The sequence below is a fragment of the Chironomus tepperi genome, unplaced genomic scaffold (assembly GCF_022539635.2).
Source record: "Chironomus tepperi strain 1889 unplaced genomic scaffold, CSIRO-AGI_Ctep_v1 contig_382, whole genome shotgun sequence".
Classification (NCBI taxonomy): Eukaryota; Metazoa; Arthropoda; class Insecta; order Diptera; family Chironomidae; genus Chironomus; species Chironomus tepperi.
The window spans coordinates 135,331-155,341 of NW_027226504.1; the positions used below are offsets into that span (position 1 = coordinate 135,331).

Genomic DNA, 20,011 nt, shown 5'->3' on the forward strand with positions numbered 1-20,011 from the left:
AATTCACTAACAATAATAAAACAACTTTATTAAACGCATGCAAAATCTACAAAATTACTGTACAAAATCTTGTACTCTATACATTACAAATTCATAAATTAATTACCTTAATTAATATTGAACAAGAGCGGCTTGAAGAACATAGACATGATCATTTGATGCCACAGCGAGAACCTCAACTTTATTGTTGATTTGAATGTTTGACATATCATATGCATCGGGTATCATCGTTGTATCGTCAATAATCTCAACAAAATTGCTACTTCCAGAATACGTGTATATATTTAAAGCTTTTGTTGGATCTCTTGTAAGGATATAAAGCAATAAGTCACCAGAAGGAGCTTTAGAAAATTTCACTGTTGTTGGAATATTCAAAGTCAATTTCTGCAAGTGCTCGAATTTCATATCATTTAATGGACTGACATAGATGTTAATATCGCCACGATAAACTGTCTGGTCTGCTTTGTCTGATCTCACAACCAAATAGATTTTATTCTTGTAAATGGCACTAGCAAAGCTTGCTGGATTCATGACTGTTGGGAGTGTATAGAATTTATCCTCGTACCAGACTTGAATTTTATCTTCATCATTGGATATGACAATAATATTATTCTCAGACCAAATGTGCTTAATTGGTCTTGTTTTGATTACTGTTTGTGGCTTGTCCTCACAATTAATTAATATATTCTCAAATGATCGTCGAATTGAGCCATAACACGGCGTAGATCCATCTCTCCATGTAAATGCAGTCATTGATTCCTTTCCATTCATATTTGCAACAGGTTTAAATGATTTAATTGCTGGATCATATTGAAGCAAGACTTGGACAAAGGAACCGATACCTCGTTTATCATAAACTTCCAAGAACAAGCAATCATTTCCTCCATAAACAATCTTATGGAATTGAGTTGTTTGGAATAAATCAGGATTATATCCCTGTGGCGTTATTTGTTTATCTTCATGGAATAGTCTATCTTGCGGATTCCATCTGTAGAATGTTATTACTTCTCTTTCACTTCCACCGCGAATTCCAAGAACATATTCTGTCACTCGTCCATCTCTGAATGAGAATAATACAGTGTTCTGCACATATTTACTGTCAATAGTTTGATGATGTTCAAAATGACTCAATTCGACAACATTGTCAACTAAACTTCTCATAAGATCATCTCCAACTTGTGTCAAATATTCCATATTATCCTTAAATTTCATCAATTTATTGTTGGTTGATGATCCTTTAAGGAATTCTTTCATATTAGTTCCATAAATGCTGTTGTCTGTCAAAACTGATTCCATTTTTAATTCATTTTCAAAAGTTATCAGCTTTGAATCGATGAATGGTGAATCTCTAGTAAATGCATTGTTATAAAACTCATTCCAATCTCTTCCATTGATGCCGTTTTTGAGTGACAAATTTTCAATAAATACTTGCTTAAATCCAGTTATTCCATTTGGCATATTATTAATTGTTACATCACCATTAATAACTTGTCGTTCTCCAGATTTTGTTAAAATATTTTCAGGTTTAATGTCAATTCCATTGACAGTTCCATGAACTTGTAAATTATTTGTGACATAAACAGTATTCTTGAATGTAACATGTCCATTAATTATCTGTTGCTCTGTTGTATTTGTTTTTACAGAATTTTCAATCCAATCAGTCACATCAATATCGTTAATAAATCTTGTATTAACATTATGTACTTCCATGGATCTGAATTTCTTATGACCAGTCACAACAGCTGTATGATAATTAGCAGCATGCAATAAGTCTGTTTGAACATTCATTCCATTAATTAGTCCATTGAAGTCACCATAGAGAACCAGTCTGCCGATTTTCCAATTTCCAGCAATATCTTGGTCAATATTATGCCGCAAAACATTATTCTCAAAATGTGAAATATTCAACAGCGTATGGTCGTCTCTGTAAGAAATAACGGAATTATTTGATTTGAATTGAGAAAAATGTTTATTTTGAAAAGTGCCAGTTCCTTCTCAGAATTGAAAAATCAAGGAAAACAAATTTTTCAGTAATTTATCAATTTCCATCTAGAAACAAATTGATTGAGCATAACTTGTGTTGAGAAGTATTCTTAATCAATAACTGGATAGTTTCTGCTTAAAATCAGTGTCGGCTCCATTAAGTAAATGAGAAATATTAAAGGTAAAACAAACTTACACTTTTATGTATTTTGGTACGATGACTTTCGTAGTATGAAGACTCTTTTCCGCAACTAAAGTTCCAAGGATATTTAAATTTCCAGTAATATACTGATCCAGTGTTTTGCTAAGATAATTAGCCTGTGTATCATCAAGCTTCTTCTTATTTAATTCCTATGATTAAACAATTAATTAAATAGACGTGAAAATTTCAATGAAAACTGTACTTACATCGATGTACAAAAAGTTACTGATTTCAACATCTCCAAAGAATCTTATATCATCGCTTAATAATTTAACCCTTCGATTTCTTAGCCAAGCTGTCAGATAAAGTTCCTCAAGAACAACGTTATTAAGAGATGAAATATTTGCATGATTTAAATCAGCAATTCCACTAATTATCAAATTTGCACCTTCAAAATCTCCATTAAAGAAGTTCCTAAATTCCTCCAGATCAATGTCATTAAGCCTCTTAAATTTCAAATCATAAATATGAGCGTTACTGTTGATTTTTATTTTCTGCATCTTTTGTGGCTGAATTGTGTTGTTAAGGATGAGTCTTTCTTCAAAAGTTGCACCATTAATTAAAGGCGTGAAAACTCCTTCTCTGACTCCTAATTTTCCAGTCATTTCAAGTGTATTTAATGAAATCGGCTCGTCAATCCAGATGGACTCTTTAATTAATTTGTCGATATTGAAATTATTAATTAATCCGTTCTTGGATGCAACATCGTTAGAGATCTTCAGATTCTTAAATGTTTGAGGCACAACAAAGACTTGTTCGCCCTCAAGTTTAAGCCAATTATTTAGCATATCCTCATACTTTACTCCATTAATTGTTCCTTGAACCTGAAGATTTCCAATCCTCACAATATTATCAAATACATAACTGTCTGTGACATTCAATTCCTCAACAATCATGTTATTAAAGTTTGAAATTATTGACTTCCATTCATTTCCGTCTACAAATTCTAAATGATCAACTTTAAGATGTCCAAAGCTTTTAGCAGCAATTAATGATTCAAAGAACGAATCATGTGCAATTGAGTCATCGATGAGGAAATTCAAATCACTTCCAAAAATCTTGGCATTAATTTTATGTTCCATAACAGTTGTTTTTATATCCTTAACTTTTAAGAAATTAGCCGAAAGTTCTTGAATATTTTGCGGCCTTTTCGTATTTAATATCAAATTAGCATCTCTTTCGCCCATATTAATCCTTTGTGATATGACTTGATCGACACTTATCTGTTCAAATTCAATATTTCCATCAATAAATTGAGAAACTGGATTGTTCCTTTTCAATGTTGTCTGATTTAGTCTCCTCAAATCAACATCATTAATGATATCAGCTTGAACAGTTCCTCGACTCACAAACAGTGAATTTTTAAAAGTTTTTGTTCCACTTATGACTTGTTCTGCCTCATAATTTGTTTTGACAAATGTTTCAGTCACTTTTCCATTAATTGAATTTGCATTAAAATTATTCCGGACTTCCAACACATTCTTGAAATTGAGTCTGTCATTTGATGATGTTGTAGTGAATAAATTCAATCCACTTTCTGCTAATTTTCTAAAACTGTATTGATTGTCGCTTGTTAGAATATTCTCAGTAGCATTGACATATCTCCTTATCAGCACTGGTCCATTTATTACGTAATCACCTTGCAGCACAAGATTATTATCAATTGTTGCTATTGGATTCATTTTCTCTAAAGTTTTACTTTCGATTTTTCCATTCAGCATGATTGGTTCCTTTAAGCTTACAATGTTAAAATGCTTTTCACCAGTTACTGTTTGTTCAGTTAAACCACGTTTCCTCATGACTTGAAGTTCTCCATTCCTAACATTAATATTGTTTATCCTCTCCTCCACCAAAAGATCATTCACGTCAACATCCTGCTCAAATTGCACGTCTTGAAGAATTTGCACTGGTTTATTATCCTTAATGTTAATCAAATGTGAGATTGGAATCTTAGAAATGGCTTCTAATGTTCTTTCGAAAATTATTCCATTCGTGTACAAATTCTGTATGTTTACATTACTATTAATAAACTGCGGACCAACCGTCTTCAAAGAGTTTATGAATATATCCGTGATATTTTCTCCATTAAATAATTCTTTGACATTCAATGCATCAACATTCAATTGATGAATCATGTTTGGAATCTTTTCGTCAACTTTTCGTCTCAACAGCTTGAAGAAGTCATCAAAATATTGATCATTAACTTTCAAAGTATCCAACGACCTAACATTTAATTTTTCAACAAACATTGGACGAAGACTCTGGTCAGGAATATTCATTAAAACATTATCTGGTGACATTTCAACTCCGTCGACCTTTCCATTAACAAACAAATCTTCCTTAATTCCAATTTCATTAGCCTTGATATTTTTCATTTTGATATTTCGACGATTATCTTGATAAACAATGTCACTAATATGCTTCCCATTAATTGTTTTTACGTCTATGAATTTATCTACAATCAGTTTGTTAACTAATGGTTCATCATCTGTTGGAGCTTGTCGACGCATTCTGGTTGTTGCTTTTGTGAAATTAATTTTCTCCTTCAACTTATTCGTGTCCTTTCCAAGCTTATCAACTCGTTTCGATAATTCACTAATTTTTTCAACGCTTGCTTTGTTAAATACTGAATTTCGTCTTTTAAATTGATTTGCATTAATTTCATCAATTTTTGAATTTTTAATGAACAAATTGCCGGTAAAAGTAGCTTTTTCATTTGATGGATCGGTCATATTGATGGCATTTTTCAAAAGTTGATCAGCTTCTTCAACATTGAATTCATCTAATTTTGCTAGCGTATCAAAACACCAGCCCAAGATATTTTCCTTTAACTGTGTTGCATCAGTTCGTTTAATATAAACAGGCGAATAAATATTCCATTGATTTCCGTAGGAATTTGTATTGGATATGACTGTAAAGTATAAAAGGTTAACATTCATCAGTCATTGGCAAATATAATTAATTCTTACCTATTGTCGATGTATTTTCAATGATATTATCATAAGCTTGAATAGACACAACTCCAGCTCCAAAAGCACTTCCTGTAAAATCTAGCGATGATTCTTGAAATTTCCATCCATCATAATAATAAATTTGAACTTCACTATCTTCACTTGTTATGAGCAAATTGAATTCATTGTTCTTTCCCTAAAATCCAATAATCAATTTTATACTGACGAATTAAAGAAAACAGTTAAAGCTTACCAAAATAGCTGATACAGCTTGAACTTGCTTAACATTGATTGTTTGTAGTGGAATGAAATATCCATCGACCCACTTGTAAATTATTGAGAGAACATCATAGTTAATTGTTCCATACGCATCAATTTCAAATGAATTTCCGATAAACAGGAAGTGCTGTCGCTGATTTTGATGATCAAGATAGAAATATTTTCCAACAGTTATTGCATTCGTATAAATTTTTTGATGCTCAATAAACCTTCTTTGTGTCAAATCGTACCTCATTATAGACGAAAATGCATTTGTTGTTCCATTATTTTCACGATAATTTCCGACAAGGACCATAAAATGATGATTTACTGTGAAAAATTCAATGACACGAGCATTTTGACAAGGCAAAGTATCGATTGGATTGAAGTTATTTGCTGATAATTTAAAGACTGTACATTTCTCTAAAGTACTATTTGTTCCTGTATTAAAGGAATAAACTAAATATAAATCCTGATCGCGTGACCATAAACTAACACCAATTTGATTAGATTCCGCAAATGTTTGTAATTTGGTGATTTTAAAATCATCATCGTTCTTATCAAAATAAATTTTATAGACGAACGATCCACTTTTTAATAATTCATCAGATTTCATTGGTACAGTAACGGAATTCAATACAGCAACATATCCAACTTCATTGACAGATTCACACTTAATTTTTGACAAATATTTTGATTTATATTCATGAATTTTGTGAAAGGTTCCATTGGTTCGCTCAAAAATTGTCAAAAAGTTATCAGCTACCGTTCCTTCCTTCAAAGTCTTTCCATGATTCAAACCAGCAGCAAAGCTTTTTCCACGAATTTTGAACATGCAAATGTCTTGTGGAAAATTTACTGGAACGATTCCGCGACGCTCAAATCCCTTTAAAATGTTGACATCAGTAGCTATAAAATAAAAATATTCATTTAATTACAGATGACATCAGAAATGGAAGCTATACAGTTGGTAATGACCAGAGAATGTCTTAGAAAGCAATTAGAGGAATATGAACTGTTAAAATCAATGTATTCAAATCCAGGAGAATTTCAAACTGACAATCCATACTTAATTAATGATATTGAGGCATACTTAGCAGGCGAACGTTCCATTATAGAAGAAAAGTTAGATTATCGGATAAAATTACAAATGGATACAATCAAAGTAGAACTGAGTGTTATTCTTAGTAAAAATTATCCAATTTTAGAGCAGCCAATGCTGATATTAAGGACAGACATTTTATCAAAGCATCAAGAAAAGATCTTAAAAAGTGCAATAGAAAATTACATTGAAACGGAAGTGGATAAGACAGAACCGTACATGTTTCAAGTTATCTCGTGGCTACAAGACAATATTAATGAATTAGTACAAATCCCTGGCAATACCAATGCTCACGATGAAACTTATAATGCTGATGATAGTAAACTATTAATGGAAAGAGCATGGCTATGGTCACATCATATTTACAGTAAAACTAAACGTCAGGATATAATTAAGCTTACAAAAGACTATGACTTGAACGGTTTTATGTGGTCTGGAAAACCAGGAGTAATTTGTTTTGAAGGAATTAGTGAGAATGTTGAGGATGTAGTTAAGCACATAAAAACATGGGCCTGGCAAAAGCTGAAAATAGTCAAAACAGAAACAGCTAATGAAGATCCAGACGAGTTTTTCCGATTTAAAGGCTTTCAAGAAATAATGCTTGATGAAAATGAGAAGAACGAGAAGGAAGTTGGTAGGATGGATAATAGTGCATTCTTTAAGTATTTAGAAAGCCACAAATCAGGTTATATGAAGAAGGAACTATTTGGATTTGAATGAAACCACGTGAATTATGCATTTCTGATCTTTAATAAATTTTTTATACTAAACAAACTTTACTTACGTTTTTCATTCAACAGCAAATCATTTGGAGCTTCACGTCTTTTACGCTCTTTTGGTCTATTGATTTCGTTTAGGAATGCATTAATTTTCAGATCTATTGACTTTTCAATGTCATCAGTAAGTTGCATAGAAAATTTTTCACGATTTTCTTCCAATAAATTGGTTATAAAATGATCACGAAGATATATAATATCACTACTTTTTGATCTAACATAATAACAATTTAAAACCACAAATAATACCACTATTAACTTAGATAAATACATGATTAAAATGCGAATTACTTCCTTCAAGCCAAAATATTTCAATTCGAGCTCATTTACTAAATTTTACATCAAAATTTGAATTTCAAAAAGTCGTTAAAATTTAAATTGTTTTTACCGTTACATCAATCCGCAGTTTATTCCTTTACGTGTTTAAATCGTTAATTTAAGCAATATAAATTACAGGATATTCTATTTGTACCCTATTATTCTTCACTTTCAAATATAAGCTATAGATACAAAGGACAAAATACAGCTGAACACAAACGGATATGACAGTCGCTACTAATAAATATACAGTAAATGGTTTAATGATGATTTCTATTAGTGTCCATAAAATCGATACAAGCATAAGGACGAGCATTAGGATCATCTTTTGGCAATTTTTCTAAAAATAAATTAAATTGTTGAAATAATCACGAATAAATTTAGGCACAATGGATTTACAGATTGGACTCCTAAAATCAGCAACACTCCTGCCCCAACATTCATTATTCCGAACACAATACCGGTAATTAAGTTTAAGTAAATTCCAACTGTAATAAGAAAATTTAGGAAATAAGAACTTTATTTCAAAAGTTAAATTATACCCATTGAAGGCTTCACATTTGTCCCCTGTCGATTAGTTTGATTTTTTAAATCCTTGAAGAACTTGCTAAAATACTCTTCACGTTTTTCTTCAGAAATTGTTAAGATTACAGTCAATAAAATTGAAACCAAAAGAACTGAAAATATTCCAGAAATGACATTGAACCATCCAATAATGTATCCACCAATTTCTAATGTACAGCAGAAGCAAAATTGCGAAGGGAGTTTTAGTCTCATTATGTCACAAAAATGAATTAAATTTGTGCATATAAGCTTCTGTATACCTGTTTTAAATGGAAATTATTGCATGACTTGATAAGGCACATCATTAAAATTTCATCGTAGCTTGCAACATGAATAACACAACGTGTTCTAGGATAACGCTACGTCGCCACATTAACGATGAGACGCAATGTTGCTGTGACGTCACCGTGACAGTCGATTTTGAACTAATTTTGTGGCGTGAAATGTGGCTCGCTACATTAAAGGGCTACTTCTGGTATTTGCTGTTCGGATGATCATAGTCACATCTATAGAGAAATCTGTAAGCTAAAGTTATGTCTGCATTATAAAGCACAGCAATTTTTTGGTCATATTTTATTCAGTGGGATTTTTTTTAAATTTGATTAATTTTTCACAAAAATTTTCCTTTTGTAAGTAAAAAGCTTTGATTTTTTTTTTCATTATCATGATTTAAGCGTGCATAAAAAATTTTTCTAATAATTATTTAGTTTTTTGTTAAACATCTTTGTATATCAAAAAGACAAATGCTTGGTTAAGAGTTGGCAGTGTAAAAGTAATTAAAGTTTTTGGAATGTGATTTCAGGTTCTGCATTGAATTTGGTCTGATGTTACTACTGGGGTCAAGTATGAAACAGCTAAGGCAAGTCGATGTCTTACAAAAATATTAGTCGTCTTAGAATTCGAGACCTTAAACGCCGTTCAACATTAGATCGATGCAACACAATCTTATTTGTGTCTCACAACTGTTTCGCAACACATTGAACAACAAAGGTTTTAAATATCATATTATCTTAATTTAGGTGTCCTATGCAGGTCTATGGCATTAAATTTGATAAATGTCCTACTCGAAAAATAGTTTGAATTGCTTTTAAATCCATTAAAGGCATTCTATTTAAGTAGGATCAATTGTAAAGATCAGTTTCAAAATATTAAGTTTCAATTCAAAACCTGAATTCACAATCCTCACTAGAAATAGCTCAACATAAAAAGTGCATGCAAATAAAAAATCAAAAACGATAATAACTGAAAATAAAATAATAATGACTACATATGATTAACTTTACCAGATTTTTATTTGATTTTTCATCATTTTTTTTCATATTGAATACAAATAGGATGGAGGATTTTAGAGGGATGATACTTAATAGATAAAGTTAGGTAAATATTTTATTCTGTATCTCGATTGAACGTGAATCTACGTCCATCTTCATCTATTATAATTCTGTTGTTGGAAAGAATACCATAAATTTTTTTCAAAAAAGTTTAATTGATAATCATAATGATAATGATAATTACTATAATGTAGTAAATAAGAAATAAAGTGTTTATGATGTATCATGTGTAAGAAAATGTATAATTAATAATTTCCGTTCTCATTCATGCCCTTTATCAAATTCTATCAACTTCCAATTTTTTAATGGAAGTGAAATGATTGAAATTTTATCCATAAAGCAGCATGCCTAAATAAACTTGAAGTAGCTCTTTCCATAATTTTTTTTTTTGTTTCCTAAGCTCATATATAATAATGTTATTTCCTTCATCGTGTTATTAAATAATTTAAAATAGCAATTATGACTTATCAAGCTAATGCTTCTCATATAAGAGAACCTTGCTTCAATGTAAAAAAATGTATCCTAATATTTCAATAATATATAATAAATCCAGTCATCATCAGTTTCAAATGACTGACTTTTCGCACTTTCCGATTTAATGTCTATGATCCTTTCTTTACAATTAGTTTAGGACTTGGAGGTGAATGGAAGTGATTTGATGGTCTAAGATTGATCCAATTATGGATCATAACTTCAATTCACCTTCAAGTTCCTTTACTACTCATTTGAAGAAATTATTGGGTTAACAAAGTACTTTTATTGATTATCATTTCTCAATATTTCCTTTCTCATTCACCTTAAAATTATTTAAAAAAGCAATAAAAAAATGCGAATTTTTTCCGTCATAACTGGAAAACAAGCTTTCCAATGCTCCATAACTATCAAAATGTATTTTTCTTTTTTTCGTCTCATTCTTATAGTAATAGAATTGAAATAAATTTTTATCCACTTTTAAAAAACTAAACAATTTTTTAAATCACGGTTAATATTATTAATAATTTTATCATCTTCACATTTCCTTCTTCAAAAAAAAAGTAAAAAGTATAAAAAGGCGACATTCTTACTCTCTATTTTACTATATTTAATAATTTCTAAATCATGCGTGTGTTTATTCTGTGTATATTTTAAATGTTATTTCCTCATCGCCAACATTCAATTTTCAATTTGAATGCTGAGATGAAAATGTAAATAAATGAGTGATGGTGATGATTTGTGTTGACAACAGACTGAATCTAAAATAACAAGCTATTGTCAGCATAAATCATTTCTTTATTCATTCTTTATATCTGTTTATGCACGGACACAAGACCATTTGAAGTTGATCAAAACTGTAAAATTTCTGACCACAGAAATGATTCACAACTATCAATATAAAAAGCAATCAGTCACTTCAAAAAGTCCTGTTCCATTGCATAGGAATTGAAGTAAAATTCTTCACAAATATTTTTTTTATTATTATCATCCTTTTCTCGAGCTAGCAATGTAAACATGTGATAAGTTATGGTTCATGTAATTAATAAGTGATATTATAGCTTAATGGGGGATTTCATGCAACAGACAAGAAAACATTGATGAATCAGAATATAGAGAATAAGAAATATTATTGATATTTTTTTTTGAGGAAAAGAATAAAACGAGCTTATTTTTTTGTGTTTTTGTATAATTATAAACTGAATTAAATTTTAAACATAATGTTTTGCTTCTTTACAGACATTTTAAAAACGAAATTATTAAAAAAAGTAAGTTTATCGTTTAATACATGAGCAATACAAAGCTTCTTGGTCACTAATTCAATCACAAAAAGTCACTAGTAATTAGTCCTTGTAGTTTTTTTAATTGCATGTAAAAAGTATTCGATCATTATGTGGCGCAACATGTGTGATTGTCACGCAACGATAAGAAACTTTGTATCACTCATGTCATCTAACAAAATAAAAAAAGATTTTATCAAAAAACGAGATTTTTTTTTGCTTTAAAAAAGTACTAAAATTATTATTCTTTAAAAAGAGTTGATTTTGATTCGTTTTCGTTGAACTGAATCCTTTTAGATTTATCTCGTTATTGGAATATTAAGGAAATGAATTGCTTTACAGACAAGTTTTTAAAGGAAAATTATTGTTATTTTTTTTTTCATTCCGTTTACGGAATGTCGATTCAAATTGAGAATTTCCTTTCCTAATTTCTCAATTTTCATCAAATCTACATCTTAATTTCAATAAATTTTAAATCAAACGAGATTTGTCGTGACTTTATGCATGCGCACTAGCGCATTCGTTTGTGTGCTTTTTTTTTCCTTATCCTCGATGATGAAATATATAAATAATAAAATAAAAATAAACTTTTAGCAATTCATTTCAAGGATTCAGTTCCTATTATATTCTTTCTCATTCAAAAACGCGCGTGTGTGTATGTGTGTTTATGTGCGTGCATATATTAAATATATTCGAAATTCTTGAGGTGCTTAATTTGCTGTCGGCTCAATCAATGCCTGTTGCTCATTCTCATGACTAACGCCATTTTCTGCATTTCCATTCATATGATGTCCATTAAGAGCTGGAACATCTTCGGCTGATTCTGTTGTTGTTGTATTCTTTGTCTCCTCTACAATATCTCCATTAACGACCTTCTTCTTTATAACTGTTGTAGTTGTTGTTGTGGTCTTCTTAACAGTTGATGCTGCTGACGTTTTTGTCGCAGGCTTTTTTGTCACAGTCGATGTTGCTGATGTCTTTTCTGTTGTAGGAGATACTTTTTTGACTGCTGTCAATGGTTTCTTTGTTCCTACTACACCAACTGCTGGTCTTGGAGCCGATGGAGATTTAAGCTACAATAAAATATAAAAAATTATTATTTCATCAAAATTCAGATATTATTTAATAAATCTTACATCTGTCTTTAATGTTGTCTTTGTAGTGGAAGTACTTGTAATCGTTCTTGGAGATTTTGCGGTTGTTGTTGCCGATAATGACTTGTTTAATGATTTTTCCTTTAATGGAGAACTAGCTGTTTTTTCAGCAGACGATAAAGAAAGTCTAGCCGCTGGTCTTGTAGCGGACGGCGATTTTGTGGTTGAAGCGGAAGCTGATTTCACTGTTAAACTTGTTGGTTTTGCTGGGGCTCTATATAAAGCACAAAAAAACAAATAATTTAATTAGGAAAACCATAAAGATGAAGCTGTAAAAAAATATATATTAAGTATAATTACCTTGTTATTGGAGCCGACGATAAAGGCTTTCGCTCAGTTGTTCCATTTACTTTTGGTTTAACTTCTGTTGTTGGTTTTGGTGGTGCTGGCCTTTAAAATAATAATTGTATCAAAAATTAATATTGCTTCATTAAATGTTATTACGAGTCACAAATTGCTACTTAATACAATGAGTCATAATTGCTAATAATTCAAATATTTGTATGATGAATGAGATGAATTTCAAATTAAGTATATTGCATTTCTTTGTGCCAGAGAATCAATTATTTTTGAATGGTGTGATTAAGTGCATTTCTGTTCTACTTTTAGAAAATAGTTATGCGATCCACAACATAATTGAACCAAAATAAAAAATCTTGTTAAATAGTAGATGATGATCAAAAAATAATTAGAAAATTGGTGAAAATATAATAATCTTGTGGTTATGTATGGGTTGGTTATGATATTTGTATATATAGAAAACTTGCAGATCTACTTGAAAGAATGTCTACTACAATAATGATAAATTTTGTTAAGATAAAATTTAAAACCACAAACAAAGAAGAAAAAAATACTTACTTTGTAGCCGGTGCACTCGCAGTCATTGGTCGTTTTGTTATTGTAGATGCTGGTCTAGATGCTGGTTTTGGAGGATCTGCTTTTGGTTTAGATTCCGTTGGTTTTGGAGTAGATGTAGAGAGAGGCGTTGCCTTTTTAGTAACTGGAGGAAGTGTTGATGCTGATTTTGGTCGAGCTGCGGCAGTAGTAGACGTAGATGCTGGTCTTGCTGGGGCTGGTTTGCTTAATGGTGGTTTTGCACTTGTTGGACTTGGTTTTGTGGGAGCAGTTTTTGGTTTAAGATCTGTTTTCTTGACTTCAGCCGGTTTTGAAGGAGCTTTAGCTTTAACGTCTGTTGCTTTCTTTGCTTCTGGTTTCTTTGTGGAAGTTGTGGATGGTTTCTTAGAAACAGCAGCTGCGGTTCCGAGAGCAGCGGCAACAATTCCGACAGAAGCAGCAGCAACAATCTCTTCAACGTTCGATTCAATTTTGGCATCTTCTTGTTCAACGACTTTTTCTTCTTCTTGGACTTCTGGAACAATTTCAGGAAGCTTCTCTTCGACAATAGGCTCTTCAACAGGCAACTTCTCTTCGACAACAGGCTCTTCAACAAGCAACTTCTCTTCTGGTGATGGAGTGACTTCATGTGCTGGTGCTTCCATTGTAGGAATTAATTCTTCTTGTTGGACTTGCTCGAACACTTCAGGAATGTTTTCTTTGATCTCAAATTCTGGCTCGACTTCTTGTTGAATTTCCTGTTGAATAATCTCTGATTCCTCTTCGAAAAATTGTTTCTGTTCTGTTACAACATCTAAGTTCGAAACTTGTGATGTTTCGGTAATAAATGTATCGAGAATTGTGTCTTCAATTGGCTTCATTGTTGTATGTGTTGCAAAGATTGTCTCTTCAACAGTTTGAATCACATTAGAAACAGCTTCTGGAATTGTTGGCGAAAGTTCTGTATCAACGTATTTATTGAAATTCTCATTAATGCCTTTAATCTCTTCAACAAACTTTTCAGCTTCAAAGTTATCGGAAGATTCCATTTGTGAAATTGGTTCTTTCTCCAATACTAATGTCTCGAATTCATTGACTAAATTAATTTGTTCATTCACTGGTTCAAGACTGCTTCCTAAGAAATCAATTTCTTCTTCTTCTACTGGTTTTGGTTCTTCCTCTACGTTATTTTCTAAAACAATATCTTCCTGTACTTGTTGCTCTTTGACATGAGAATCTTCATCCTCGGAAAGCGGTTGTGTTGTATTTAAAATACTCTTTGCGGGATCAGCAAGAATGTCATTGTCACGACCTTCGTAAAATGAACGATTCATTGGATCATCAATTTTACTTTGGAAGCCATTACTATATTGTTCGAAAGAGGATTCAAGTTCTTTATATTCGTCGCCAGTTGGAATTTTTTCTTCTTCAAAGAAACCTTGTGAATCATCTTTGTAGCCTTGTTCAAGCTTATCATCAGTTTGCATTGCCTCTTTCAAATTCAATTCTTCTTGTGGCGATTCAATACGTTGGAAATTATCATCAGATAAATTAATTTCATGCGCACGTTCGTCAGCTTCTTTTTCAAAGATATTTTCTTCGGGGACTTGAACATCTTCCATGACTGGAATATCGCCTTTTCTTGGAGATTGAGAAACGACCGCATCTCCAAGCCCACTCAAAATTTGATTAATGAATGGACTTCGAACACTTTCAGGAGGCGGTGAAGAAAATTCATTCCTTACTGGTGACAAGGGAACGAATTCTTTTGCTTCTGGATTTAATTGAGAATCCATATCATTAGTATCCTCACTATCCACTTCAAGTTCCAAATCTTTCTCAATGTCGTCTAAAACGTGTCTCTCTTCTTCGACTGGCTCAATCTTCTCTTGTAAAATATCCTTATCAGTCTCAATTTCAATCGATGGCTCAATCAACACCTCTTGATCTTGAACAATTTCTTGATCTTGAACGATTTCTTGATCTGGAACAGTTTCTTGTTCTTGAACAATTTCTTGATCTTGAACGATTTCTTGTTCTTGAACAATTTCTTGATCTGGAACAGTTTCTTGATCTGGAACTGTTTCTTGATCTTGAACAATTTCTTGCTTAATAATTTCTTCTACAATTTCTTGTTGATACTGCTCTTGATGTTCTTCTTCCTGTAGTTGTTCCTCAATATATTTATTATCACTTTCAGCCAGCTAAAAATTTGTATATAGAAATACAAGAGAGAGAAAGGAAAAGAAGACAAATGAGAATAATGATAAAACTAAACAAAATATTTTACGAAGATGACTAAAGAGAGAATGTCACTCACAGATAACAAAACAGGCTTAAAATAAATTTAAGCGTATTTTGCAAGACAAATAATATACTATATCTTAATTTTGACAAGATATGCACGCAAGGAAGATAATCTTCCAGGCGCACGAAAATAATCTTAGATAAACGCATGAGTTTTGCGAAAATTGAGAAATTGCTGCTATTTACTCAAAGCAAAAAGTATATGCTTTTGTAGATATGTTTCATGAATTTAAATAAACTTACATTTTCTTCTAGCTGTTCGATATGGTCGGCAACTTCTATCGGAGCAGTTTTTTCTTCCTCCTCGACTAATTTCTCTTCTTCTTCAACAATCGATGACTCAACGATTTCGTCTTGTTCTTCTTGTTGTGAAAATTCAGTATGCGCTTCTTCGGTTTGTATAGAATCAACCTCTTTGTTATCCTCCACTTTTCGGTAATTCCACTCGTCGTCTGAGCTGTCACTTTCTACTACTTCTTGCGCAGTTTCAATTGTTTCAAGGTCTAAAAGTAGCAATAACATCAGCATCATTAACATTTTTGTCTTAAAATACCAGCGTGCACGAGTTGTAGCACAGATTTGTCTTAATTTTTATATCGCATATATAATTTTTTATTAATGGGAAATTATAATTTATTCAAATTAATGGAATTCAACTAATCTTCTGTTCAACAATAAAAAATTGCCAAGTCTAATGAATGCACGTATATGGACTAAACCTTATCTCACTTTATACAAAATTACTTTCGCTGATTTATTTTACGATTTGTCTTAAAATAAATGGGAACCGAATTGTGCAATCATCTGAGATGTATTTGGGATAATGTGAATGTAATCATGAACATTAAAATTCTAATGTTTGAAGTATGTGTCCATTCATGTAAATTTAATTAAACCTACTTAACACTTCACCAAACTTTTATTCCTTTGAATATAATAATAACGTGACTATATCCATGATGTAAAAATTTCAACATACATAAGAACAGTAAATGCTCTCAGCATTAAGAGTGACAAAAAAATAAGAAGCAAGTAGAACACAGAAATAGAATCATCGAGAATTATTCTAAATTTAGCACCTTATTTTCCTTTACACAACATCATTTAACTTCTCTTTTTTATGTATAAATTTTTCATCTTTATTCGGTCTTTTATTTCTCTGCATGAATCTTGCATGCGTATATATACCCGACTACTCGCTCTACTGTGACTAAAATTTCTCATACAAAAAAATGAAATGAAATGAAATGATGCCTCCTCCTTCGCGAAAGTTAATCAAATTAATTTGCATTTAACATATTTTTTTAGTCTAGTTGCTGTTTATGTATAATGTGTATGTTATTATTTCGAAAAGTGTGGGATATATTTTCTTCTTCTCTCTATTTTCTTTACTACACTATTGCTTCTCTTTTTTTTCATAATGCAAATAAGAAATCGAGTTTAGGATAACTGTGTTAAATATATGTATACAATTCGCTTATGTATATTTCATAATTTCATAACCTTATACACAACAGAAAAGAAGCCGTTTTTTTTTCTTGAATATAAATTCGATCCTATAATCTGAATAAAATAAACGAATGTCAAACGCGTAAATCTGTGAACAGCCTGCTTATTGATTCACGTTTTATTTTACTACAATTTTTTTTCTTTCTTTTCTTTAACAATTTCAGATTTTTTCTTCCCTTTTTTATGACCGGAATATTTTCTTAGCATTTTTCACAACTTATTTCACCTTTTATCAATTAATCTTTATGATCCACTGATGCACCACTACACTATTTATTAATTGTATTATGTTTCAAACATGTAAAATAATAAGAACTTAGGAAAATTATTTTTTTAATTGTACAAGAACTTAAAAGAAATTTTCATTTAACTACAATTAGAACCTCTGTATTTCACATGTTCATTTTAGAGAGGTTTTAATGAAAGCTTTTTGTTTACTTTCAACTTTTTTGTTATTTTCTAACTTAATTCATATTACGACTTTGTACCTTACCTATTATAATGTTTTGGTTAATTAAATTAATTAATTGTCAAGGCATTCTCTGATTTCTTTGATGGAATTTGAATTTTTTGAACCGGTTCAAATATTTTTGATTTTTTTATGACCGTTAATTTCTTTTTTTGAATTTTTCATGAACGTTATTTTTTGTTTCAATTCCTACGAGAGCTTAATAATTTAATTTTTAAAATAGAATAATGCACAGATTATATTTCATTGGCATACTATAAAATGGTTTCTTTCCGTCCGCTTTTATGAAGAGATTCTGACTATTTCATGAGATTCATTGTGCAATAAATTAAGTTTCATATGACAAGTGAAATAGAATGAGAGAAAAAAAAGCAACAAGAAATCCCTCTGTATCTTTCTCTGCTGTATCTTTTCAATTATTTTCATTTTTTTCTTCACAATGACTTTTGACATGGAAATTACTTTTCGAGATTGCATTGAGTTCAAAGGAAATAAATTGGAATAAATAAATTATCGATTTAATCAGATCTCAATTGTAAAATTCTTATTTATTTTCTCTGTAGAGATTAACACATAGAAAGTTTCCATTCATGGCTGACATTTATAGAGAAAATTGTATTCATGACATCATTTCCATTCTATAAGAAATTTATGCCAATTTATCAGACATTATTTTTTTTAATCCGTAAAATCATATGGTCAGTCGGTCGACATAAACACGTATGATGCTGTCTTGATTCTCATGTGAGAGACAAACTGGATTATCAATGTCTATATTTATAGTATTATGTCACATCCAATCAGTTTTGTTTTTTGGAATGTTTTACACAAGATAAATTTTTTTATTTGATGCCTGTAAATTCCTTTTCTAACATGCATATCGTTTGATATTTTTTTGATTGTTTCAAAACATTTGTTTCCATGTTTTTTCATTAACGGACTTCAACTGGAATTTATATTAATTTATTTCTGTCCATATGTCCGATTTTGGAATGATTTTTGGAAAATTGGTTCGATTTTTTGACGGATATCCCTATGATATATCCAATGATCATACTCACTTAATTGAGCATGCTCCTGAATAAACTCAATCAATTTAGTTGAGCATGCTCAATTATGTGAGTATTCTATAGAGCATGCTCCTTGTCTGTGCGGATATAAATTAATTAAGCTAGAGCAATTTTGTCCAAATGTGTTTGCTTAACAGTACACCTTGGTAGTCTTTTAACATTGATTCTCTCAAAATTATAGGTTCCGTGACATTAAAATGCTAAATTAAGACGAAAAATTGAAGATTTCTGAAATTTTCATTTGGTATTTTTCTGCATGGATTAGGAAAAAAAACTCAAAAAATTAGCCACAACCAAAACCGCACACGGCATTCGTTTCATGGCATTTCTAAAAAATTGCGGCACACAGTTTGGACAATAATAAGCTAGAAGAATATTAAGACTTAAAAATGTCAACTGACCTGACTTACGAAATGTATGGCATTTTATGGGTCTCTTTCCACTTTCGTAATATTTTCAGAGCGAGAAATATGTCACAAATGGTCAAACCTTAATCCCCCGATAGATATTCGTCATCTTAGGAAAATGACCAGTCAATTTAAATTCATTGGATTCCATCAATAAAGCGCTTAAATCAGGTGCTATTGAACACTCATTTTCAAATCCCAATTTTGATCGTCTTAATAGGTATAAAGCATATATAGCACGTTTTCAACACATTATTATGTTCATGTTTTTGTTAAGGTTTAATTTATAACAACTGCCGTGCATCAATAATAGTAACAATAAAGAATCATGTACATATGTAGGTGAAAAATAAGAAAAATGTAGAGAATAATAATCAATAAATATTCTACACAAGTTTGTTCACAATTGGCTGTTTTTTGTATCATGGAGCCACGAAAAAAATTGAGATTTTTTACGGCAACAAATCGATTCGTTTAATAGTTTCATGCTGTGGCTATATTTTCTCATAATTTTACTGTATCAGTTTGTAAACACAATAGAGGAAATATGATCTAATAATTTTATTTTTTTGATATTTTTAAAACGTGTTGCTCGTGGATGATTTAATTAATTTAATGCAATCGAATTTCAATTTAATTTTAGTGCTGTCAAGTACTGTCGTGTTTAGATAAAAGTTCTCGATATAGAATGTCTGTCAACTTTCAAAACACTATGTTGTTCCGTCCGTCACCCAGCAAATAAGAGTTTACAGGAAAAACTTAACAAAAACTAAAATAAATTCGCATTTTTCTGCAATTTACGCACATTATTGCATATCCAACAGTTCCTTTCATTAAACTATGGTCTGCGATTCACTAGTGAGCAAACAAGCAGTATGGATAATGAATAAGTCAGCATGAATTGACTCTTGAATTAAGATCCGAAAATTTTCTTTTATTAGCAATATCCAATGCAGACCCAGTCCATGTCATATTGTACAGACTACAGTGGTGTGCAACCTTTTTTGTGTCACGACACAGTTTGA

At 31.0% G+C, this 20,011-nt stretch overlaps 3 protein-coding genes across 3 annotated transcripts in view; 1 reads left to right on the forward strand and 2 right to left on the reverse strand.

Annotated features, from left to right (window-relative positions):
• Positions 1–38: 38 nt before the first annotated feature.
• clos (closca) lies at positions 39–6,301 on the reverse strand (the record flags this gene model as incomplete). Its single annotated transcript, XM_070648001.1, has 5 exons — positions 39–1,924; positions 2,180–2,334; positions 2,392–5,096; positions 5,155–5,332; positions 5,390–6,301. Coding segments are annotated over 5 exons (5,763 nt in total), but the record flags the coding sequence as incomplete, so codon positions are not given.
• Positions 5,369–7,252, forward strand: LOC139096296 (RWD domain-containing protein 2A). The gene has a single exon (XM_070647996.1). It carries the CDS (start codon positions 6,335–6,337, stop codon positions 7,214–7,216), a length of 882 nt encoding a protein of 293 aa, XP_070504097.1. The 5' UTR covers positions 5,369–6,334; the 3' UTR covers positions 7,217–7,252.
• A 2,175-nt stretch (positions 7,253–9,427) lies between these two features.
• The window catches only part of LOC139096280 (uncharacterized), a 44,241-nt gene continuing 33,657 nt past the window's right edge, over positions 9,428–20,011 (reverse strand). The window contains exons 7-11 of the mRNA XM_070647975.1: positions 15,775–16,034; positions 13,249–15,428; positions 12,691–12,780; positions 12,373–12,604; positions 9,428–12,309 (exon numbers count right to left, since the gene is read on the reverse strand). Coding sequence (XP_070504076.1) covers positions 11,947–12,309; positions 12,373–12,604; positions 12,691–12,780; positions 13,249–15,428; positions 15,775–16,034 — 3,125 coding nt within the window. The 3' untranslated portion in view covers positions 9,428–11,946. The remainder of the gene's footprint in view (positions 12,310–12,372; positions 12,605–12,690; positions 12,781–13,248; positions 15,429–15,774; positions 16,035–20,011) is intronic.